The sequence below is a fragment of the Sarcophilus harrisii genome, chromosome 1 (assembly GCF_902635505.1).
Source record: "Sarcophilus harrisii chromosome 1, mSarHar1.11, whole genome shotgun sequence".
Lineage (NCBI taxonomy): Eukaryota > Metazoa > Chordata > Mammalia > Dasyuromorphia > Dasyuridae > Sarcophilus > Sarcophilus harrisii.
Genome location: NC_045426.1, coordinates 699,166,734 through 699,191,192, shown reverse-complemented (window position 1 = coordinate 699,191,192; position 24,459 = coordinate 699,166,734). Strand labels below are relative to the sequence as shown.

Below are 24,459 nucleotides of genomic sequence, written 5' to 3'. Positions count from 1 at the left end.
AGGAAGGAAGGAAGGAAGGAAGGAAGAAGGAAGGAAGGAAGGAAGGAAGGAAGGAAGGAAGGAAAGAAAGAAAGAAAGAAAGAAAGAAAGAAAGAAAGAAAGAAAGAAAGAAAGAAAGAAAGAAAGAAAGAAAGAAAGAAAGGAAGGAAGGAAGGAAGGAAGGAAGGAAGGAAGAAAAAAAGGAAGGAAAGAAGGAAGGAAAAAAGGAAAGAAAGAAGGAAGGAAAAAAGGAAAGAAAAATGATATACTGAGAGCTAGATGCCATAGTGATTAGAGTACTGGCCCTGGAGTCAGGAGAACTTGAGTTCAAATTTAATCTCATATACTTACTAGCTGGGTGACCGTGGGCAAGCCACTTAATCCCATTGCATTCCCCCAAGCCTCCTCCTGCCCAAAAAGGTGGAAGAGGGGAATATGTTACAGAAACCTGTTATTTCCAGGAAGTCTCCACTTCTACAGTCTATAAGACGGAATATAATTAGAAACCAAATTGTGAAGGTTCCCAGGCTCATACAGCTAGTAAGTGACTGAGGTCAGATTTGAACTCATGATGTCTCCCTAATTCCCCATTTCATCACCCCATTTCCTTGGCATGGGAAATCATTCCATCCATATTCTAGAAAAGTGTTAGCAGTTAGCATTTCCATGGAATCAGTTGTGCAAGGTCACACAGCTACTAAATGACAATGGTCAGAGCTCAGTTCAGATCTTCCTCATCTCCATGAGGCCATAGCGGAAAAACTACTTTTAACTTGAGTTCAGATCCTGACTTCCCCAGTTTACCTCTCTAATCCTGAGCCATCCATACGCTCCTTATGACCAACACACTAATCCCCACACTAGAACTTGTCTTAAATATTAAACTAAATTGTGTTTTCATTTTTAAGAGGGGCTTCTGGCAGAACCAAGAACCTGGATCTGTCCTGTGTTCCACCCTGATTACCCATTACTCCCCTTCTCATCCTCTGTGGCCAAATCAAACTGACCTTTAATACTCCTTTCTTCCTGTGGCTGCCCCCAAAGCTGGGGATATCTTCCTTCCCTCTGTTTCTTTGTTAAGGGATGTCAAACTCAAATAAAAGGGCAGGCATTAAGGATCCTTCCACAAGGATCTCTATGGGCTTCGTATTGACTTAGAAAACCACAAATTAATACTATGGAGAGGGGTTGGATTTTAATTTATTTTCTTAAATATTCCCCAATGACATTTTGATCTCTTCCAGGAGGGCTAAAATATTTGCCATTTCTATCTCAGAATACCTGATTTCCTTCAACACTCAGTTCAGGTGCCGCCTTCTACCTGAAGTCCTTTCTAATCTCAGAGCTACCAGGAGAGAGCCAAGGTGGTCAGTGGATAGAGTACTGGTCCTGAAGGAGACACAGAATGTGACCTTAGGGAAACTGTTGATTTCAAATCTGGGCTCAGACACTTATTCAGTTGTGTGGCCCTGTGTAAGTGTCTTATGCTCGGTCTGCCTCAGTTTTCTCAACTGTGGAATGGGTAGGTGTTATTAAAATCTCCTACCTCCTGGGAGAATTGTGAGAATCAAATGGAATAGTATTTGTAAGGTACTTAACACAGTGCTGGACACTTAATAAATGCCTGCTTCCTTCCAGTTCTTCATGACCCCATTTGAATGGTTTATGTTTTGGGTTTTTTGGCAAATGGCGTGCCATTTCTTCTCCAGCTCATTTTACAGGTGAGGAAACTGAGGCAAACAGGATCACACAAGTAGGCTGGATTTGAACTCAGGAAAATGAGCCTTCCCTGATTCCAAGTCCAGTACTCACTCCACTCCACTAATAGTTCAACCCCTACCAAAGATTAGTCCAACATACAAGCACTGCCCCTTGCTTTGAGCAGGGGAGAGGAAATTGGGTAGAGTTGGGGCAAGAATAGAAGGGCTGTGGAAGGAGAGAGAGGTTGGATAAGCCCAGAGATATGTGATCCCTGGGAAAGTCATTTAACTTCTGTCTGTCTCAGTTTCCTCAATAGTAAAAATGAGGACCCTGAGAGCTGGGCATGTGTGCTTCAGCCCAGAGAAGGTGCTTAAAGAACATCAAGGACATTTGCAAAGAAAAAGTGCTGAATAACGGTCAATGTAGGGAGAAAAGTGTGAGATTTCAAATACTGGTTTCCAAACGTCATAGAAAGGAAAATCAAAGAGAGCAGAAAACTGAAACTAATGCAGAGGCTGGCCTCCTAAGGTGGTCCAGTAGCCAGCCAGCCAGGGATCCTGACTCAGAAGACACCCTTTGCTCGAGCTGTTGACTCTGAGAAGAGAAGTCCCGGCTGAGACCTGATCCCACAAAAGTTCCCCTCTTTCTTGACCCCTTTGCCATCAGGACAGAGAGAGTAAAGGCAGAGCCACCTTAAGAAGGAGGTCAGGGGTGGGCTGGACAGCTATTTATCTATTGCCCTCTCCAGTCCTAAGCACAGATGGAGCCACTCGGGAACCTGTTTGAAACTCCGGCAGAAAGGCTAGATGCCTTCATAGCTCATGAACTCCTCCCTACCAAGGAGACCAAAAGGGAAGTCCACGATGCCTTCCAGATGATCCAGAGATTTCTTCATGGTTGGTGTTTCAAGGAGCAACAGGCTGGAATGTGGAAGGTGATGAAGGTGAGAGACTGCCCCGGGGTGGGGTGGACTATGCCTATCAATGCTTCTCCTCCCATCTCCCCTGCCAGAGAGCCACCCATACAGCCCAGGAGTCAAGTCAACAACATTTATTAAGTGCCTACTATGTGCTGGGTATTGTGCTAAGAGCTGGAGATACACAGAAAGACAAAAAAAACCTACAATTACTTGTAAAAAACAATTTTTGTCATTTAGATTTTAAAATGTTAAGCTCCAAATTCTCTTTCTCCCTCCCCTAACTCTTCTTTGAGACAATAAGGAGTTTGATTTTACAATCTAGAAGGAGAGACAAAATGCAAACACTTACAAACAAGATATGTACAGAACGGAGACATCACAGAAGGAAAGGGATTTGAAAAGGCTTATTTCAGAAGGGATTTTAGCTGAGATCTGAAGGAAGGAAGCCCGGGAGTCCAGAGGGCAGAAATGAGGAGGGACTGAGAGTGCATCTGGATGAGCATCTTGCAAGAAGGGTCTCTTTTGTCCCAATCTTCCTCTTCCCTGCTTCTCTCCATCAATCTCTCTGAGCTCTTCCTGCCTTCCAGGACTCAGGCAGATTTTTTACATCCTCCTATAGCCAAGGCTTGATCCATTCACCACCCCAGTTGCCTCTATCTACCCTCTCGCCCATCCCAACTCCTGCTTTCCTCAGCGATAAGGCTCTTTGCACCCAAGCAATTCTTCACCTAACTTGCTGAGCTAATTGGCACCAATTTATTAAGCTATTATGTGCTCAACATGTCAAACTATTATGCACCCAATTTGTTCACAGCAAACAAGTCTAACTTACTAATATACTCCCAACTAGCTAAGTACAGAATACCAATTCACTTAACTGTGTGCCAATTTGTTTAAACAATGGGCACAGTTACCCAGTGTATATGCTTCTGGCTTGGTAGACTAATGGATTGCTAATCTGCTAAGTTACCTCTCGCCTGCCTTCCTAAACTAATACAGTCCCAACTTAGTAAATAAATTAAACTAGTATATTCCCAACTTGATAAATTAATGATTACCCAGTTGCTAAATTAATGGGTACCAACTTGCTAAAACAGCACATATCTAATGTTTATTTCAGTAATATTTTATTTTTCCCAATTACTTGTAAAAATCATTTTTGTCGTTTACATTTCAAAATGTTAAGCTCCAAATTCTCTTCCTCCATCCCCTAACTCTTCCTTGAAACAATAAGTAGTTTGATATAGATTACACAGAAAAAAATTTCCAGACTAGTTATATTGTGAAAGAAGATACACAATGCAAAAGAAAGGAAGGAAGGAAGAGGTAGAAAGAAAGAAGGAAAGAAAGAAAAAGAAAGCAAGAAAGCGAAAGAAAGCAAGAAAAAGAAAGAAAGCCAAAAAAAGAAAGAAAGAAAGAGAGGGAGGAAGGGAGGGAGAAAGGAAGGAAGGGAAGAAGAGAAAGGAAAGGAAGGAGGGAAGGAAGGAAGGAAGGAAGGAAGATGGGAGAGAGGGAGGGTGGAAGGGAGAAATATGTGCTATTTTTATTCCCATTTTACAATCAAGGAATTAAAACAAAAGGAAATAAATGACTTTCCCATGGTCATACAGTTAGTAAGTGACTGATGCCAGATTTTCATATGTTTTAATCTCTATTTAGACTCTACCAGTTCATTCTCTGGAGATGGATAGTATTCTTTCATCATGACTCCTTGGTTATTTTATAACTCAGAAAAGCTAAATCAATTAGGGTAATCATCACACAACGTTGCTGTTACTATATCCAATATTTTCCTGATTCTGCTCACTTCACCTTGCATCAGTTCATATAACTCTTTCCAGGTTTTTCTGAAATCATTCTGTTCATCATTTCTTATAACATAATCATATTCCATTAAAATCTTATAGCCCAAGCATGATAAATGTGTAAAAGAACATGTTTAACATGTATTGGATTACTTGCTCTCTAGGAGAAGGGGGAAGGGAAAAAGAAAAATTTGGAACACAAGATTTTGCAAAGGTAAATGATGAAAACAATCTTTGCATGTATTTTGAAAATAGAAAGCTATTATTTTTTTAAATCGTATAGCATAACTTTTCATTACCAATTAGGCCACCCTCAACCAATTTTTCTCCACCAAAAAAACTTAATATTTTTATAATTATCCTTTTCTCCTTTTTATCTCTGGAAACAACCTATAGTTAAAACTTATTTTAAAATAAACAACCACTAAACTAAAAACCCCCACTTTTAAATCAATGTCGAACCAGCAATAATTTTCTAACTAAACATTTCCAACACTAATTCATGACACAACTCCATAAAACCCCCTTCTTTTGTTACTTTCTGCCCTTGTTAATAAAACACCAATTCAAATCAAACCCCTTTCACTAAAACCCTTATCTCAACAGCCAACTCCATATTCTTCCCTTAAGTCCTACCCTCCCCCACCACCTGTTTGTTTATCTGTCCCTCCAACCCACTTCCCCGAAAAACTTGAGGGCGTCCCCAGAGGATGGAGGAAGTATCTGAGGGAGGAAAAATTTCAAACCTTTACCCTGGCTCAACAAACCCTGTAAGGACTCCCCACCCAGAGGTGGTCAAACCATCAACTAAAGAAATCCAGGACCAAAATATCTCAAATGGAGGTATACCTATTTGTTTGGAAGATCACACCACCAACTCAATTTATTTAATTAAAAAAAGAAACACCCCTGGATTGCCAGGGGGAGAAGCGAGGTAACTTTCATATTTCCCATGCATCGTTCCATTCTCCACAATGAAATGATCCAAAGCCATTCTATCCAAATCTTTGGTTCTACAAGAGATAGAAAACCCACTCTCCGTCAACGAGTGAATTTCTGTTGTCCTTCAATGACATTGATTGAATTTATTTGAAACATTTAGCAAAGACAAGGTCTACAAAGATAAAAATAAACAATTCTCACCTTCAGAAGGCTTCTACTCTATCATGGAGAAACAACACAAACACATATAAATAAATACAAAATATATAACAAAGAAAGAAAGAAAGAAAGAAAGAAAGAAAGAAAGAAAGAAAGAAAGAAAGAAAAACACCCAACCCACAGAGTTATTTTGACTTAGGAGTGAAGAGAACTGGTTGCAATCCCAATTCAGCTGCTGGACAGTGGCAGGAGCTTGGATAAGTCATTGGTCTTAGTTACTTGCAGAGAGAATTCTAGGTTCATAAACTTAGAGATGAAAGTCATCTTTAAAGTCATCTAGTTCAATGTACTCATTTTACACTAAAGATCAGAGACATGAAGTGAACAGTCTAGAGGTAATTAGCTAGTATGGGTCTTACTGCAACCCAAGTCCTGATTCCTTCTCTGAAAACTCAGAAAGACCACACTGCCTCTTATCCCATTTTTTTTTAATAGGCTTTTATTTACAGGATATATACATGGGTAACTTTACAGCATCCTCTTATCCCATGTTACAGATGAGGAAATTGAGGTTCAGAAGGGGATGGAAAGAGAAAGGAAGAAGCATTTGGGGGAGGGAGAGGAGGAAACAAGCATAATTTTTGTTCTGCCATTTTGATAGTATTTTTTCCAATTGTATCCAAAGATAATTTTAACATTCATTTTAACAAAATTTTGAGCTCCAAATCTTTCTCCCTCCCTCTCTCCCCTACCTTCTTCCTAAAATGATAAACAATTTGATATAGGTTATATATTATGTGCAACCATGTAAAACCTATTTCCATACTAATCATATTATAAAAGAATAGACTAAAAGAAAACATACACAAAGAAAATGAAAATAGTGGCTTTGGTCTGCAGTCAGATTCCATCAACTCTTCCCTGGATGCAGATGGCAGTTTCCATCGTGAGTCTTTGGAATTGTCTTGGATCATTGTATTGCTGAGAGGAGCTAAGTCACAATGTTGGTGTTACTGTATACAATGTTTTCCTGATTCTGCTCACTTCACTTTGCATCAGTTCATATAAATCTTTCCAGGTTCTTCTGAAATCATTCTGTTCATCATTTCTTATAACATAATCATATTCCATTAAAATCTTATAGCCCAAGCATGATAAATGTGTAAAAGAACATGTTTAACATGTATTGGATTACTTGCTCTCTAGGAGAAGGGGGAAGGGAAAAAGAAAAATTGGAACACAAGATTTTGCAAAGGTAAATGATGAAAACAATCTTTGCATGTATTTTGAAAATAGAAAGCTATTATTTTTTTAAATCGTATAGCATAACTTTTCATTACCCAATTGATGGCCAGCCCCTCAATTTCCAATTTTCTGCCACCACAAAAAGAACTGCTATAGATAGTTTTGTATAGATTAGTCCTTTTTCTCCTCTTTTTATCTCTGGGATACAGACCTCATAGTGATATATGCTTAATATTTTAAACATATAGATACCAATCCACTAAACTAAAATGCTCCCCACTTGTTAAATCAATGTGTCGCTAACCTAGTAGATAGCAGTTTTCTAAGCTAAGACATTTCCAACATGCTAATCTCATGGACACAACTCCATAAATGACGCCTCTCTGTTTGTTGAGCTGCTGTGTCTGCCTTGTTAACCTTAAAGACACCAATGTGCAAATCTAACACGTTCCCTTCTCACTAAACCACTGTATGCTCAGACAGCCAAGTGCTCCTATATCTGTCCCTTAAGTCCTACCCCTCCTCCCACTTTCTATTTCCTGTTTGCTTCATCTGTCCCTCACACACCCTACTTCCCCGAAACAACTTGAGAAGGGTACAAGTCCCCAGAGGATGTGAGGAAGTGTGATCTGAGGGAGGAAATAGAGGTTTCTAGAAGCCTTATACCAACTGGCTGCACAACAGCCTGTGGAGCAGGACTCCCCACCCAGAGGTGGTGCTGGGTGCCATCATAGGCTAGAGAGAACATGCTCAGGACCAGAGATATCTCAAGATGGAGGATCAGTACCTATGTTAGTATTGGTAATTGATCAGCACTTCACCAACTCAATTTATTTAATTAATGAGAATAATTGAATATGTTCAGCCCTGGATTAGTACAGGGGGGAGAAGCACAGAGTGTGAACTTGGTCATATGTTACCTTCCACATGCATCAGTTCCATTCTCCACAATGAAATGATCCAAAGCCATTCTATCCAAATCTTTGGTTCTACAAGAGATAGAAAACCCACTCTCTGCCGTCAACGAGTGAATTCTCTGCTATGTCCTTCAATAGACATTGATTGAATTTACTTGTGCCAGACACTAGTTTAGCTTGAGACAAGGTCTACAAAGATAAAAATAAACAATTCTCACCTTCAGAAGGCTTCTACTCTATCATGGAGAAACAACACAAACACATATAAATAAATACAAAATATATAACAAAGAAAGAAAGAAAGAAAGAAAGAAAGAAAGAAAGAAAGAAAGAAAGAAAGAAAGAAAGAAAGAAAGAAAGAAAAACACCCAACCCACAGAGTTATTTTGACTTAGGAGTGAAGAGAACTGGTTGCAATCCCAATTCAGCTGCTGGACAGTGGCAGGAGCTTGGATAAGTCATTGGTCTTAGTTACTTGCAGAGAGAATTCTAGGTTCATAAACTTAGAGATGAAAGTCATCTTTAAAGTCATCTAGTTCAATGTACTCATTTTACACTAAAGATCAGAGACATGAAGTGAACAGTCTAGAGGTAATTAGCTAGTATGGGTCTTACTGCAACCCAAGTCCTGATTCCTTCTCTGAAAACTCAGAAAGACCACACTGCCTCTTATCCCATTTTTTTTTAATAGGCTTTTATTTACAGGATATATACATTAATTTAAGCATCCTTCATCCCATGTTACAGATGAGGAAATTGAGGTTCAGAAGGGGATGGAAAGAGAAAGGAAGAAGCATTTGGGGGAGGGAGAGGAGGAAACAAGCATAATTTTTGTTCTGCCATTTTGATAGTATTTTTTCCAATTGTATCCAAAGATAATTTTAACATTCATTTTAACAAAATTTTGAGCTCCAAATCTTTCTCCCTCCCTCTCTCCCCTACCTTCTTCCTAAAATGATAAACAATTTGATATAGGTTATATATTATGTGCAACCATGTAAAACCTATTTCCATACTAATCATATTATAAAAGAATAGACTAAAAGAAAACATACACAAAGAAAATGAAAATAGTGGCTTTGGTCTGCAATCAGATTCCATCAACTCTTCCCTGGATGCAGATGGCAGTTTCCATCGTGAGTCTTTGGAATTGTCTTGGATCATTGTATTGCTGAGAGGAGCTAAGTCACAATGTTGGTGTTACTGTATACAATTTTTTGATTCGCCCTTCACCTTGCATCAGTTCATAAATCTTTCCAGGCTTCTGAAATCATTCTTTTTCATCATTTTATAACATAATCATATTCCATTAAAATCTTATAGCCCAAGCATGATAAATATGTAGAAGAACATGTTTAACATGTATTGGATTACTTGCTCTCTAGGAGAAGGGGGAAGGGAAAAAGAAAATTTGGAACACAAGATTTTGCAAAGGTAAATGATGAAAACAATCTTTGCATGTATTTTGAAAATAAAAAGCTAATTTTTTAAATCTTATAACATAACTTTTCATTACCCAATTGTGAGCCCTCAACCAATTTTCCCACCACAAAAAAGAGCTGCATAAATAGTTTTGTGATTGGTCCTTTTCTCCCTTTTTCTGGGATAAGACCTATAGTGATAATTCAAATTTTAAACAAATAGATACCAATCCACTAAACTAAAATGCTCCCCACTTGTTAAATCAATGTGTCGCTAACCTAGTAGATAGCAGTTTTCTAAGCTAAGACATTTCCAACATGCTAATCTCATGGACACAACTCCATAAATGACGCCTCTCTGTTTGTTGAGCTGCTGTGTCTGCCTTATTTTTTTTTTCTTTCTTTATTTATTTTTTTATTTAATAGCCTTTTATTTAAAGGATATATACATGGGTAACTTTACAGCATTAACAATTGCCAAACCTGCCAATTTTCACCCTTATCCCCACCCTCCCCTAAATGGCAGGATGACAGTAGATGTTAATATATTAAAATAACTTAGAACACAATTAGTATAAATGACCAAAAATTATTTTGTTTTGTGCTGCCTTTGTTAACCTTAAAAGAACCAATTGCAAATCTAACAGTTCCCTTCTCCTAAACCACTGTTTGTCCAATGTTTTCTGTCCCTTAAGTCCTACCCCTCCTCCCACTTTCTATTTCCTGTTTGCTTCATCTGTCCCTCACATACCCTACTTCCCCGAAACAACGGAAGGCAGTCCCAAGGATGGAGGAAGTTACTGAGGGAGGAAAAAGGAGGTTTTTAGAACCTTATACCAACTGGCTGCAACAAAGCCTTGGAGAGGACTCCCCACCCAGAGGGGTGCTGGGTGCCACATGGTAGAGAAATCCAGGACCAGAGGATCTCAAGATGGAGGATCAGTACCTATGTTAGTATTGGTAATTGATCAGCACTTCACCAACTCAATTTATTTAATTAATGAGAATAATTGAATATGTTCAGCCCTGGATTAGTACAGGGGGGAAAGGGGGAACTTTTAATTTCCTTCCAATGCATCATTCCATTCTCCACAATGAAATGATCAAACCATTCTATCAAATCTTTGGTTCAAAGAGAAGAAAACCCATTTCTGCGTCAACGGTAATTCTCCTTATGTCCTTTAATAGACATTGATTAATTTTTTTGGCAGACACTAGTTTAGTTGAACAAGGTCCAAAGATAAAATAAAAATTCTCCCTTAGAAGGCTTTCTACTTCACAGGAGAAACAAAAAACAATAAAAAATAAAAATATATAAAAAAGAAAGAAAATAGAAAAAAGAAAGAAAGAAAGAAAGAAAGAAAGAAAGAAAGGAAAAAACCCAACCCAAGAGTTTTTTGCTTAGGAGGAAGAGAACTGGTGAATCCCAATTCAGCTGCTGGACAGTGGCAGGAGTTTGGATAAGTCATTGGTCTTAGTTACTTGCAGAGAGAATTCTAGGTTCATAAACTTAGAGATGAAAGTCATCTTTAAAGTCATCTAGTTCAATGTACTCATTTTACACTAAAGATCAGAGACATGAAGTGAACAGTCTAGAGGTAATTATAGGGTATTCTTACGCAACCGTCCATTCCTTCTGAAAACTCAGAAAGACCACCGCCTCTTATCCCATTTTTTAAAACTTTTTTACAGGATATATACATGGGTAACTTTACAGCATCCTCTTATCCCATGTTACAGATGAGGAAATTGAGGTTCAGAAGGGGATGGAAAGAGAAAGGAAGAAGCATTTGGGGGGGGGAGGAGGAAACAAGCATAATTTTTGTTCTGCCATTTTGATAGTATTTTTCCAATTGTTCCAAAGATAATTTTAAATCTTTAACAAAATTTGAGCTCCAAATCTTTCTCCCTCCCTCTCTCCCCTACCTTCTTCCTAAAATGATAAACAATTTGATATAGGATATGTTATTAACCATTAAAACCATTTCCTACTAACATATTATAAAAGAATAGACTAAAAGAAAAATACACAAAAAAAAGAAAATAGTGGCTTTGGTCTAATCGATTCCATCAACTTTTCCTGGATGCAGATGGCAGTTTATCGTAGTCTTTTGGAATTGTCTTGGACTTGTATTTGAGAGGAGTGTCACAATTTTTTACTTATACAATTTTTCCTGATTCTCCTTTACTTTGATCAGTTCATATAAATCTTTCCAGGTTCTTCTGAAATCATTCTGTTCATCATTTCTTATAACATAATCATATTCCATTAAAATCTTATAGCCCAAGCATGATAAATATGTAGAAGAACATGTTTAACATGTATTGGATTACTTGCTCTCTAGGAGAAGGGGGAAGGGAAAAAGAAAATTTGGAACACAAGATTTTGCAAAGGTAAATGATGAAAACAATCTTTGCATGTATTTTGAAAATAAAAAGCTAATTTTTTAAATCTTATAACATAACTTTTCATTACCCAATTGATGGCCAGCCCCTCAATTTCCAATTTTCTGCCACCACAAAAAGAACTGCTATAGATAGTTTTGTATAGATTGGTCCTTTTTCTCCTCTTTTTATCTCTGGGATACAGACCTCATAGTGATATATGCTTAATATTTTAAACAAATAGATGCCAATCCACTAAACTAAAATGCTCCCCACTTGTTAAATCAATGTGTCGCTAACCTAGTAGATAGCAGTTTTCTAAGCTAAGACATTTCCAACATGCTAATCTCATGGACACAACTCCATAAATGACGCCTCCCTGTTTGTTGAGCTGCTGTGTCTGCCTTGTTAACCTTAAAGACACCAATGTGCAAATCTAACACGTTCCCTTCTCACTAAACCACTGTATGCTCAGACAGCCAAGTGCTCCTATATCTGTCCCTTAAGTCCTACCCCTCCTCCCACTTTCTATTTCCTGTTTGCTTCATCTGTCCCTCACACACCCTACTTCCCCGAAACAACTTGAGAAGGGTACAAGTCCCCAGAGGATGTGAGGAAGTGTGATCTGAGGGAGGATATAGAGGTTTCGAAGTTGAAACTGGCTGCACAACAGCCTGTGGAGCAGGACTCCCCACCCAGAGGTGGTACTGGGTGCCATCATAGGCTAGAGAGAAGATGCTCAGGACCAGAGGTATCTCAAGATGGAGGATCAGTACCTACGTTAGTATTGGTAATTGATCAGCACTTCACCAACTCAATTTATTTAATTAATGAGAATAATTGAATATGTTCAGCCCTGGATTAGTATAGAGGGGAGAAGCACAGAGTGTGAACTTGGTCATACCCTTACCTTCCACATGCATCAGTTCCATTCTCCACAATGAAATGATCCAAAGCCATTCTATCCAAATCTTTGGTTCTACAAGAGATAGAAAACCCACTCTCTGCCGTCAACGAGTGAATTCTCTGCTATGTCTTTCAACAGACATTGATTGAATTTACTTGTGCCAGACACTAGTTTAGCTTGAGACAAGGTCTACAAAGATAAAAATAAACAATTCCCACCTTCAGAAGGCTTCTACTCTATCATGGAGAAACAGCACAAACACATAAATAAATACAAAATATGTAACAAAAAAAGAAAGAAAGAAAAACACCCAACCCACAGAGTTATTTTGACTTAGGAATGAAGAGAACTGGGTGAATCCCAATCAGCGTTGGACAGGGAGGAGCTTGGATGCATTTCATTACTTGCAGAGAGAATTCTAGGTTCATAAACTTAGAGATGAAAGTCATCTTTAAAGTCATCTAGTTCAATGTACTCATTTTACACTAAAGATCAGAGACATGAAGCGAACAGTCTAGAGGTAATTAGCTAGTATGGGTCTTACTGCAACCCAAGTCCTGATTCCCTTCTCGAAAACTGAAAACCAACTGTCTTATCCCATGTTACAGATGAGGAAATTGAGGTTCAGAAGGGGAGGAAAGAGAAAGGAAGAAGCATTTGGGGGGAGGAGAAACAAGCAAATTTTTTCGCCATTTATATATTTTTTCCAATTGTATCCAAAGATAATTTTAACATTCATTTTAACAAAATTTTGAGCTCCAAATCTTTCTCCCTCCCTCTCTCCCCTACCTTCTTCCTAAAATGATAAACAATTTGATATAGGTTATATATTATGTGCAACCATGTAAAACCTATTTCCATACTAATCATATTATAAAAGAATAGACTAAAAGAAAACATACACAAAGAAAATGAAAATAGTGGCTTTGGTCTGCAATCAGATTCCATCAACTCTTCCCTGGATGCAGATGGCAGTTTCCATTTGGAGTCTTTGGAATTGTCTTGGGACTGTTTCTGGGAAGAGCTGTAAATGTTGGTGTTACTGTACAATGTTCTCCTGGTTCGCCACTTACCTTCAGTTCAATAAATCTTCCAGGTTTTTCTAAATACACCCCCATTTCTTTTTTTTTTTTTGGGGAGGCATGGTAAGGACTTGCCCAGGATCATATAGCCAGTAAGTGTTATGTATCTGAAGCTGGATTTGGACTCAGGTCCTCCTGCCTTCAGGGCTGACACTCTATACGCTGTACCATCTAGCTGTCCCTCTTATCATTTCTTATAGCACAATTCCTTTATATTCATATATTGTATATGATATACATTCATATATCGTTGCTTGTTCAGCCATTCCTCAATTGATAGATATGGCCTCAGTTTCCAATTTTTTGCCACCACAAAAATTGCTGTTACAAATATTTTTTTAGTGCATGTGGGTTCCTTTCCCTTTTTTATGATCCCTTTGGAAAACAGTTCTGTTTGTAGTATTACTGAATCAAAACATATCCACAATTTGATTGCTCTTTGGATACAGTTCCAAATTGTTTTTCAAAATGGTTGGATTAGTTCACAACTCCACCAACAATGCATTAATATGCCAATTTTCCCACATCCTCTCCAACATTTATCGGTTTCCTTTTCTATCATATTAACCAACCTGATATATGTGAGGTAGTATCTCAAAGTTGTCTTCATTTGCAATTCTCTAATCTAAAATTATTTAAAGCATTTTTCCATGTGGCTATAGATGGATTTGATTTCTTCATCTGAAAGTTACTTGTTCATATCCTTTGGCCATGTATCAATTGAGGAATGACTTGTAGGAATGAGCACTTTTTTGAGAACCTACCATGTTCTAAGCAGTGTAAACATATATATAGACACATACGTGTATACATATATGTACATACATGTGCATGTGTTATTTATAATTTCCTCCATTAGACTGTGAGCAAAGTGTCTTATACATATCATTTCATTTGCTTCACAACAATCCTGTGAAGTTTAGACTGTAAACTTGAAGACGGGTATTTTTTGTATTTCTTTGTATCCCCAGTACTTAGCAGATGCCCAACACACAGCAGGTGCTCAATAAATGCTTATTAATGATGATGATGACGATGATGACAACTTATTGGTCTTGACTCTAGAAGGCAGAAGTAGGAGCAATAATCAAAGTCATATCGAGAGCCACTTAGATTTAATCAAACAACCAAGCAATGAGCATTTATTGAGTACCTACTACATACCAGGCACTGGATATATAAATGGAAACAATGAAACTAATATTTAGAGTTGCTCAGGAAGAGTTGCCCAGGGACTTACCAGGAAGGTAGACAGCGGGCTTCTCATCACTGAAGGTTTTCAAGTGAAATGTCCCTCTGGGGGATATTGAGGTGGGGATTTTGCACACATAATGCTTAGAGATCAGGTGGTCTCTGAAGGTCATCCCCAGAAATGTGACTCTGCTGTTCTCTTCTTGGCAGGCAGGCTCTGTGATGAACGGAACAATGCTTAAGTACAAAGGGGAAGTCCACGTGGTCGTATTCCTCGACTGCTGCTACAAGTACAGTACAGATGCCTCATACCACCATGACATGCTAATGTCCATGAAGGAGAAACTACCCCACTGGAAGAACTTGGCCAACATCAGTGAAATATGTGTGAACCCTGAAGTCCCTAGCTCACTCTTCTTTACAGTTCAATTCACGACGACATCAGAGCCCATCGATGTGGTCATTCTGACCGCCCACAATATCCTGAGTAAAATAGATGCTAATTCTCATGTAGTCCCCATGGGTCTCCTGAGCCCAAGGGTGGCCCTGAGCCTAGAGTCAGGAAGACCTGAATTCAAATTCAACCTCCAACACTTACTGATTGTGGGACTCTGAGCAAATCACTTACCTTTGCCTGCCTCAATTTCCTCAAATGTAAAATTGGGGTTATAATCATGCCATGCTCCTTATTGTGAAGTGATATTATGAAGTGCTTTGCAAATGCTAAGGACTGTCTCTATAAATGCCAGTTAGCTGGGTGAGGGCATTTTCCACCCCAGGACCTACTTGACCATGGCACCCTCTTAGATATCCATTTCTAGGGTTCCTTCAGTCACTGGAGAGCTTGAACAATAGAGAATTTTTAGGAAATTTATCCTGAGGTAATATTTTGGATAAATTCATGGATGAGGTGCAATTATGTCCATAGTGTCCATGGGGTTTTCTTGGCAAAGATACAGGAGTGACTTGCCATTTCCTTCTCGTGAATTAAGGCTAGCAGAGATTAAGTAACTTACCTAAAGTCATACAGCTAATAAGTGTCTGAGGTTGTATTTGAACTTAGGTCTTCCTGATTCTAGCTCTTCCTGATGCCTTGACATGGATGACTGCTTCGTAATGTTTATTAAGGAAAAGTAGTAATAGCTGAGGCCTTTCCCTAACATATTGAGTATTACCTCAAGAAGGACAACCAGTTCACAGTGGTCCTGCTGATTCTGGACTAGAGGGCAGAGCCATAAGTGGGATGGACAGAGATTTGTGTATACATCTAAAAAAAGTTTTTAATTTTATACAGTCTAAATTAATTGTTTATCTTTTATGAGCATCCCTATTCTTTGGTTTAGAATTCTCCTCCTAACCATAATTGTGAAAGGAATCTCTTTCCATTCTCCTGATTTTTTTCATGATGTTACTTTTACATTTAGATCCCGTATTCATTTGGAACTTATTGAGAAAATGAGTAATTGCTGGTCAACAAAAGATTTTTCTACTAAACAGATTGCCAGTTTTCTAGTAGGTTTTTTTTTTTGTCAGATACAAAGGGTCATGATTTTAACAGTCAAAATTGAACAAACAACAATTATCAACTTTAAAAGTTAATAAAAAGAGAGGGGTTAAGAGATTCAAACAGTGGAACTGAAACAATTCAGTACACAAGTGAAAAAAGGCATAACTGACACTGAAGAAAAGTGTTTGACATAGTAATAGATAGATATTAGAAATTGGACAGATTGAGAATTAGTTTTGATGAGAGAGAAATGTTCATTCTGGTATATATGTATATAGAACATAGAGTAATATATAAAATATATCATATATTATTATACATTATATAAAATTTATTATATTATGAATGTATTATCCATAATAATGTTAAAATACATACAATATATTATATATTACAACATAGATTAGGTTAGATTATTGTTCTTCATTTTCAAAGGGAACCAAATTGACATCATAATGTCCAAGTGTGGCTGATCAGACCAATACGGGCTCAGAATGCTCCCATTAGGTCAGACACCAATAGTCCCTATAAACATTTGGGATGGACTCTAACTTTGCACATCTCGAGTTCTTCTGAACTGATTCAATTCTGCTTTGCTCATAGAGCACAGCACCTTCTCTAATGAGAGCACACCATGCTGGGTGGTCCTGGGCCAGTGTCTCCCATATCATACAATCAATTCTAAAGTTCTTAAAAGAGACCTTGAGAGTGTCCTTGTATCGCTTTTTCTAACCATCTTGTGAGTGCTTGCCATGTATGAATTCTCCATAAAATAATCATTTTGACAAGCGCACATTTGGCATTCGAACAACATGGCCAGCCCAACAGAGCTGCGCTCTCTTTAGTAGAGTTAAAATGTCTGGTACTATGTTATATTAATTGCAATGGTATATAACTATATACATATATATATAAAACAAATGGTAGAGTATATGTGTTATATGACATATGTTATATATTTTGACATATCTATTATAATTTTTAAAGTTGATATTAGTCATTCATTCAATAGTTACTGCTAAAACTATGACCTTATTTGGAAAATTCCTACTCTGTTTGACAAAAAATATATTTTTTTTTATGTGCATACATGTCATATTTGGGCTAACTTTCTGAAGGTCCATCGGATGGGCCCTGGTCTCAGCAGGATAGACACCATGAGAATGGTCAGGAATAGAGTCTAGAGTTTTTATTTTGGCCCAGTCTTGATCTTAGTGGAGGAGGCAGGAGGCAGGACAGCCACCACAAAGCTGGTCAAAGATGGAATGTCTCATCTCCAGTCCTCTCGGCCTTTAAATACCCTATTACAATTACATCATACTGATTATGTGTGAATTAGAGAGCCATTACATCACCATGCTAAATACTAAGTTTATGGGAACTAGAGAACCATCATCTCATCAGTTCCACCGAGTTAACACTTTGTTGTAGGTATCCTTGCTTCAAGTAGACTTCTCCAGAGTCCCGGCCCTCTACATGTATACATATGTATCTTGCGTGTATATTGCACAACATAAACATGTGCATTTATAAATATATAATTTCATTTAGATATGTCTGTGTCATAACACATATATACTTATATGTGTATATTTTCTGTATTATGTAACTATATAGAATAGGTATGCATCACATAATTGTATGCATTATGTCATATTTTGTATATCATATGATTTGTATACCATATGATTAATATGGTATATATTATATGTAATTTTATATGTGTATATAATCACATATATATGTAATTTCCACTTCCACAATGGTAATTTTCTAGGTCCCAAATTCTTTTGGTGGTTGACGTTAACTTTTCCATTGCCGCCTGTACTTTGGCCAAGTTTTTCAAGGCATCATGCTGCTCCTTGCCCCACATCTTGAACTCCTCATTATATTCTGGATGTGCCTTTTGAGAAGGAAAGCTAGGGGCAATGTTCTTACATGTACTGGTTTTGATGCCCCATTTGGAGTTTTCTTGGCAAAGATACTGCAGTGGCCTGCCATTCCCTTCTCCAGCTCATTTTACAGATGAGGAAATGGGATGATCCTGTTGCCCAGAATCCCATAGCTAGCAGGAGTCTGAGGCTGGATTTGAACTCAGATTCTCCTGATCCCTCTATCCGCTGCTCCACCTAGCTGCATTTTGTTTACAACAGAAAACTCCATATTATTGAGAATGTCCCATTTTAATGGTAGATTGTCCCAGTATGCAGTTTCATCCTTAATTTTCTCATATTAACGCATAAAACAGGGTCTTTGGGGAGGTGTAACCATGCCATAATTCTTGATATGCATAATGTGAACACCCAGGACTGACCCACTGAGGCCACAGATAAGGATGTGTCAGGTAGAATCTGAATCCAGATCCCCTAACTCCCACACCCCTGCTCCTCCTCCTGGACCACTTTGCCTCCCTCTCCCAAGCACCACCTTGAGAATCTCTCCCTGGATTCCTCTCTTCCCAGAATCCTCTCCTCCCACTTGCCCACCACCCCCTGAGACTTACGTGGACCTGATTGAAGCTGGCGGCCTTCCTGGCCAATTCTCACCATCCTTCGTACAACTTCAGAAGAGTTTTATAAGAAGTCTTCCCACTAAGCTGAAAAGCCTCCTGAGGCTGGTAAAGCATTGGTACCTGCAGGTAAGGGGCAGTGGAGCTCCTGATGGCCAGAGATGGGACGGAGGCGACTGAATCTTTGGGAACACAGTCAAGAGAAAATGGAGAGTCGTGGAGAGAGATACAGAGTGACAATAAAAAGGAAAGTCAGGTTGGGAAGAGCTACATTGATGTACAGACAGATGGATAGATAGGAGGGCAAATAGGGAAAGACATAGACAAGCAGGCAGAAAGAGTTATAGAGGCAAGCAGAGACAGACAGAGCTAAACAGAAAGGCAGACAAAGAGAAAGATACAGGCAGAAAGATAAACGGGGAGAAAGAGAAACAGAGAGAGATGGGAAAGTCCAGGCCATTTTACCACATGTTTATTTATCTTCTACTTTGTGAAAGGAACTGTGATAGGTATTGAGGATACAAAAAAGAATATATGAGTTCTTGTACTCAAGGAGCTTCCAGTCTACTAGGGGAATACAATACAATTTATAGATAGATGATAGATAGGTAGGTATGTAGATAGATAGATAGACAGACAGATAGATAGACAGACAGGATAGATAGATAGACAGACAGACAGACAGGATAGATAGATAGATAGATAGATAGATAGATATAAATTAATACAAAGGAACAGGAGCAGAAAATGTACTGATAACCCAGGGCTCCCCCTGAGATGGGAAGCATTGGAGGCAATCCAGAGATATCATGGAGACAGGAACAGGATAAAGCACCAAATTAGATATGAGGAGTGAGGGAGAACGGCTCTGAATTTATGAATCTTGGTGACTAGGAAAATGATGGTGCCTTCTATCCCACTCATCCTCTCCCTCCCTCTCGTTCTCTGCATAGCACCTGAAATTCAGCTGCCCCAAAGCCTCTCTACCCCCAATATATGCCCTGGAGTTGCTGACCATCTATGCTTGGGAGACGGGAACCCATAAAGCAAAGAAGTTCAAGATGTCTAAAGGCTTTGTGAGTGTTATGATGCTTCTCCGAGACAACAAGGACATCTGCATCTACTGGCCCGAGTACTACAGTCTCCACAACCAGGTTATCAGGGACTTTGTGAAACAGCAGCTGGAGAGGAAAAGGTAGCAGTGCTCTTCCTACATCACCGAGGCACAGGAAGGCAATGGGAGGAAAGATAAGGAGGGAGGTCTGCTCCCGTTTCTCGGGAAGCCAGGCACAGTGATGTACAGCTCCAGTCCTTGCTTCTGAAGCTGGTGGATTGCATGAGCTGAGAAGTTCTGAACTCTGAGTTTGGACTAAAGCCAATCTGGTGTCCACACTAAGTCTGGCGCCGATATAGTGCGCCCCACCAGGATGCCTGCAAAGAGGTGAAAAGCAGATCCCATCAAAACTTTGCTGCCAATCAGCAGTGGGATTGCCAGGGAATAGTCACCACCTGCTTGGACAAGATAGACTCAGTCTTTTTTTAAAGGGGGGAGGCAGCTAGTTGGTGTAGTGAATAGAGCACCAGCCCTGAAGTCAGGAGGACCAGAGTTCAAATCTGGCCTCAGACATAACACTGCCTGGCTATGTGACCCTGGGCAAGTCACTTAACCCCAATTGCCTTAGCCAAAAAGAAAAAGAAAAAAAGGGGGGGGGGAATAGAGTGGAAGAAAGATGAAAGGGAGCCAAAGAAGTGGAAAGGGGGAAGAAAAAATATTAGAGAAAGGAAGGGGAGAGAAGGGAAGGAAGATAAGAGAAGGGGAAAGGAGAGGAAAGGAGAAAGCAGAGAAGGGAAGGAGGAAAGGGAAGAAGGGAAAAGAAGGGAGAAAAAGAAAGAGGAAAGAGGAAGGTTAGGAGGGAGAAAGAAGGTTAGGTGAAAGGTAAAAGTAGGAAGGGAAGAGAAAGGGGTCAAAGAAAAGGGAGAGAAATGGGAAGGGGGATGGAGAATCATGAGGAAATGGGAGTTGAAAGAGAGGAAATAAAGAAGGGGAGGAGAGAAGAGAAGAAAGAGGGAAGGGGGAAAAACTGTAAGAGAAAGGCTGGAGCTAGGACTCCAAGCTTAGGCTTTAGACTTCATCAAGAACACTTTTCTCTGCTATGGTTTCTCACCTACAGAGCAGGGGGTGGTTTGGTTTGGTCTAATTTGGTTTGCATTGAGGACCCAAAGAACAAGCTCCCTCTTTTCCTACAGACCTGTCATCTTGGACCCGGTGGATCCCACTCACAATGTAGGAGAGGGAAAGCGATGGGACCTGGTGACCCAGAGAGCTGCCCAGTGCCTGAAAAGCATATGTTGTTTTGACAAGCGTAACAAGGCAATCCCAGCCTGGAACATAAAGGTACTGACCCCTCCCCTCACCCCTCTCCTTGGTCTTGAAATCCAGCTGTCCATTAAATCAGCACTCCTGAGGACGTGGGATTTTCATGCTGTTATTCCCTCCCTACTTCCATTCCTCCTCCCCTAAGGACTTGTTCTCTTGAGAGAATGAATCTCTAGATCTCTTGACACTGGGAAGATGATATCATCCTCCTCATATGATCCACTCATTTCCTAGATCAATAAATTTTAAAGGGTCCAGAAAATTTGGATGAGGGAAAAAACCTTTATCTTCACTTACGTCTAACTGATACTTGGTGTTCCTTTAGTTATTAATAAAGGCAAAAAAAAATCTTATTTTGAAAAATGGATTCATACTTTTTATAAGGCTCCCAGAGGGGGGGCAGCTAGAAGGCGCAGTGACTAGAGCACCAGCCCTGAAGTTGGGAGGACCTGAGCTTAAATCTGGCCTCAGACACGTAACACTTCCTAGCTGTGTGACCCTGGGCAAGTCACTTAATCCCAATTGCCTCAACAAAAACAAACAAACTAAAACAAACAAACAAAAAAAAAGATTGCCAGAGAAATCTGTGACACACAACTCCTTCTCCTAGCTAGATCACATCTGGATAAAATGTCTAAGAAAAAAAAAAAAAGGGACACTGACTCTGAAATACATTTTTATCCCTTTCTGAGTTGACCTTGAGACGAAGTAACTCTTCCATTGTCTTCCCCCCAATCTTTTTCCCCCCCTTTTCTCTTCTGTCCATTCCCTTTCCTTCTTCCCTCCCCTCCTCTCTCTCCTTCTCTATCTCCTTACCTTCCATCCCCTCTCTTTCCTTCTTCCTTTCCCTTCTCCCTTCCCCTCCTCTCTCCTTTCCTCTCTTCCTCCTCTCCTCTCTCCTCCCTTCTCCTCCCTTTCCCCTCTCTCTCTTCAAGCACTGGTTGGCCAACTCCTCCAAGCCAAGCGAGTCAATCCCTCACTGCCTCTGCCAGCTGAAACAATCATAAATCACGGTGAACAGGCAAAGTAGAAGCAGATGCTGTACAGGGGGGACTAAAGGGCCAACTAAAGAAATGTGGACTTAATCTCCCTTCTCCTCCCTCTCCCAGAGAGTCAGATCTATCCAAGTGACGGTGAAAAGACAGAAGGAGAAGGATCTGACCATATGGGTGGATCCCTTTGACCCCATCCAGCAGATGAAGAAGCATCCAAATCTGACCCTGCTCTTCTCCCACCAGCAGTATCTGTTCTGCTGGGAGCCTGGCAGCTGGCAGAACAGCCTCAGGTGCCATTGCTCCTTAGCAGATTACGGGATCTTCTGGGACGTCAGCATCTACCTGGTGGAAAGACTTGCCTCCAAGATCCAGCTCTGGGTGAAGCTGCCCGGAAGCAAGAGTCCCGACGAGTATTTCATAGGGTCCAATGACCTCATAGAGGAACTGATGTATCTGATCGAAGAGAGACAAGGGCTGCCCCCTGGACAGCATATTCTCATGTTCCACGGACAGCACCTGCAGATGGGTGCAGGTCTTCCCTTTAGTTATTATGACATCCAGGATGGTGACGTCCTTGTTCTCTCATAGAGAAAGCACTCTTTATCCTGCCCCAGGAAAGAGTTTGGAAAACATCCGAGATTTTTCTTTTAAACTTTCCCAGTCATAGGGGAGGGGAGAGAGGGCGGGTGGGAGAGAATTTGGAATTCAAAACTTTAAAAATAAACAGGCGATAAATGCTTTAAAGTTGTTTTTACATATATTTGGAGGGGAAATAAAAATACTATTTGAAAAAATATTTTCCTAGTATACTCCCGCTATTTTAAATTATCTGTCCTCAATTCTCTGTTGTTTGGTGCAGTTTATCACAGTTCTCTGATGGGAAAGGTGGCCCAACTCTCTCTCTGTGGCTCTGTCTCTCTCTTTGTCTGTGTCTATCTTTCTCCCTGTGTCTCTGTCTCTGTCTCTCTGTGTGAGAGTGTGTATCTGTGTGTGTGTGTCTTTCTCTCTGTAACTCTCTATCTCTGTCTTTGTGTGTCTGTCTCTTCATCTCTCTTTTTCTTTGTCTCTATCTGTCTCTCTTTCTCTTTGTCTGTCTCTCTCCCTCTCTTGATCTCTTTCTTTCTATTTCTTGGTCTCTGTCTTTTCTCTCTTTCTTTCTCTCTCTGTGAGTGTGGATAACTCTGTGTGGTGTCTCTGTGTGTCTCACTGTGTATGTCTTTCTCTTTCTCTGTCTCTCTATGTATCTCTCTCTCTCGTTGTCTCTCTGTCTCTCTCTGTGTTTCTTTCTCTTTATCTCTCTCTCTCTCTGTGCCTGTCTCTGTTTCTATCTCTGTCTCTGTGTCTGTCTGTGTGTTCTCTCTCTCTGTCTCTCTGTGTGTGCCTTTGTGTGTCTCTCTGTGTATGTCTATGTATGTGTCTCTGTCTTTCTGTCTCTTTGTCTCTGTCCTTATGTATGTCTCTTTTTTCTGTGTGTGTCTCTCCCCCCCCTCTCTCTGTCTGTCTCTCTCTGTCTGTCTCTCTCTGTCTCTGTCTCTCTCTGTCTCTGTCTCTCTCTCTCTGTCTCTGTCTCTCTGTGTCTCTCTGTGTCTCTTTTTCTCTTTCCCCAGGGATAATGACTTAAGTCACAGCAACTAGTATGGCTCTATCCCAGTTGCCTATTATGAGCAAAACTAAGTCCATATAGTTATCACTCCCACATCACAACTTTCTCCATTGCTGTTTTGATATATCTCAGATTAACATAAGAAATGAAATGGGAATTTAGAAGGAGTTTGAGGAACAAGAAGGCCAGAAGAAAACTCAGGAAAAGTTTTTTGTCTAATAAAAAAGTATTTTTATTTAACGGTTTTTATTTAATTTAATATGTAATATTAATTAATTAATTAGTAATTTATTTAATTAATTTAATTTAACTAATTTAATTAATATGTAATTTAATATGTAGATTTTATTTACATATACATATGTAAATATGTAGATCATCTACATATTACCTATAGCCAAATATTTAGTCTAAATTTTACAATAAGGTACTATAAACACCCCACGAAGGAAAAAGAAAAAGAATAAATTCAGATTTCGCTAGTATGAAGGGAGGGCCGAAAATTGTATACATATTTTCCAGATCAAAGGGGAAGGAGGGGGCAATGCTCCTGATCCTGGCACTGTGGAAAGAGTAACTATAAAGTATGTATCTGATACCTTTGACTCCGAGAGAGAGAGAGAGAGAGAGAGAGAGAGAGAGAGAGAGAGAGAGAGAAGGAGGAAGAAAAGGAGGAGGAGGAGGAGGAGGAGGAGGAAGAAGGGAGGGAGGGAGAGAGACTGAGACCAAAATCAAGACAGAGACTGAGACCAAAATCGAGACAGAGACTGAAAGACACACAGAGAGACAGAGAGAGAGAAAGAGATTTCACATGG

General features: G+C 39.6%; 1 protein-coding gene across 1 annotated transcript; it reads left to right on the top strand.

Moving 5' to 3' along the window:
- The first annotated feature begins 2,155 nt into the window (after positions 1-2,155).
- On the top strand, positions 2,156-22,753 carry LOC100916701 (2'-5'-oligoadenylate synthase-like protein). The gene is made up of 6 exons (XM_003761099.4): positions 2,156-2,623; positions 14,864-15,140; positions 18,623-18,798; positions 19,623-19,864; positions 20,917-21,064; positions 22,156-22,753. The coding sequence occupies exons 1-6, from the start codon at positions 2,441-2,443 to the stop codon at positions 22,627-22,629; spliced, it is 1,500 nt and encodes a 499-aa protein (XP_003761147.1). The 5' UTR covers positions 2,156-2,440; the 3' UTR covers positions 22,630-22,753.
- The last annotated feature ends 1,706 nt before the right edge of the window (positions 22,754-24,459 follow it).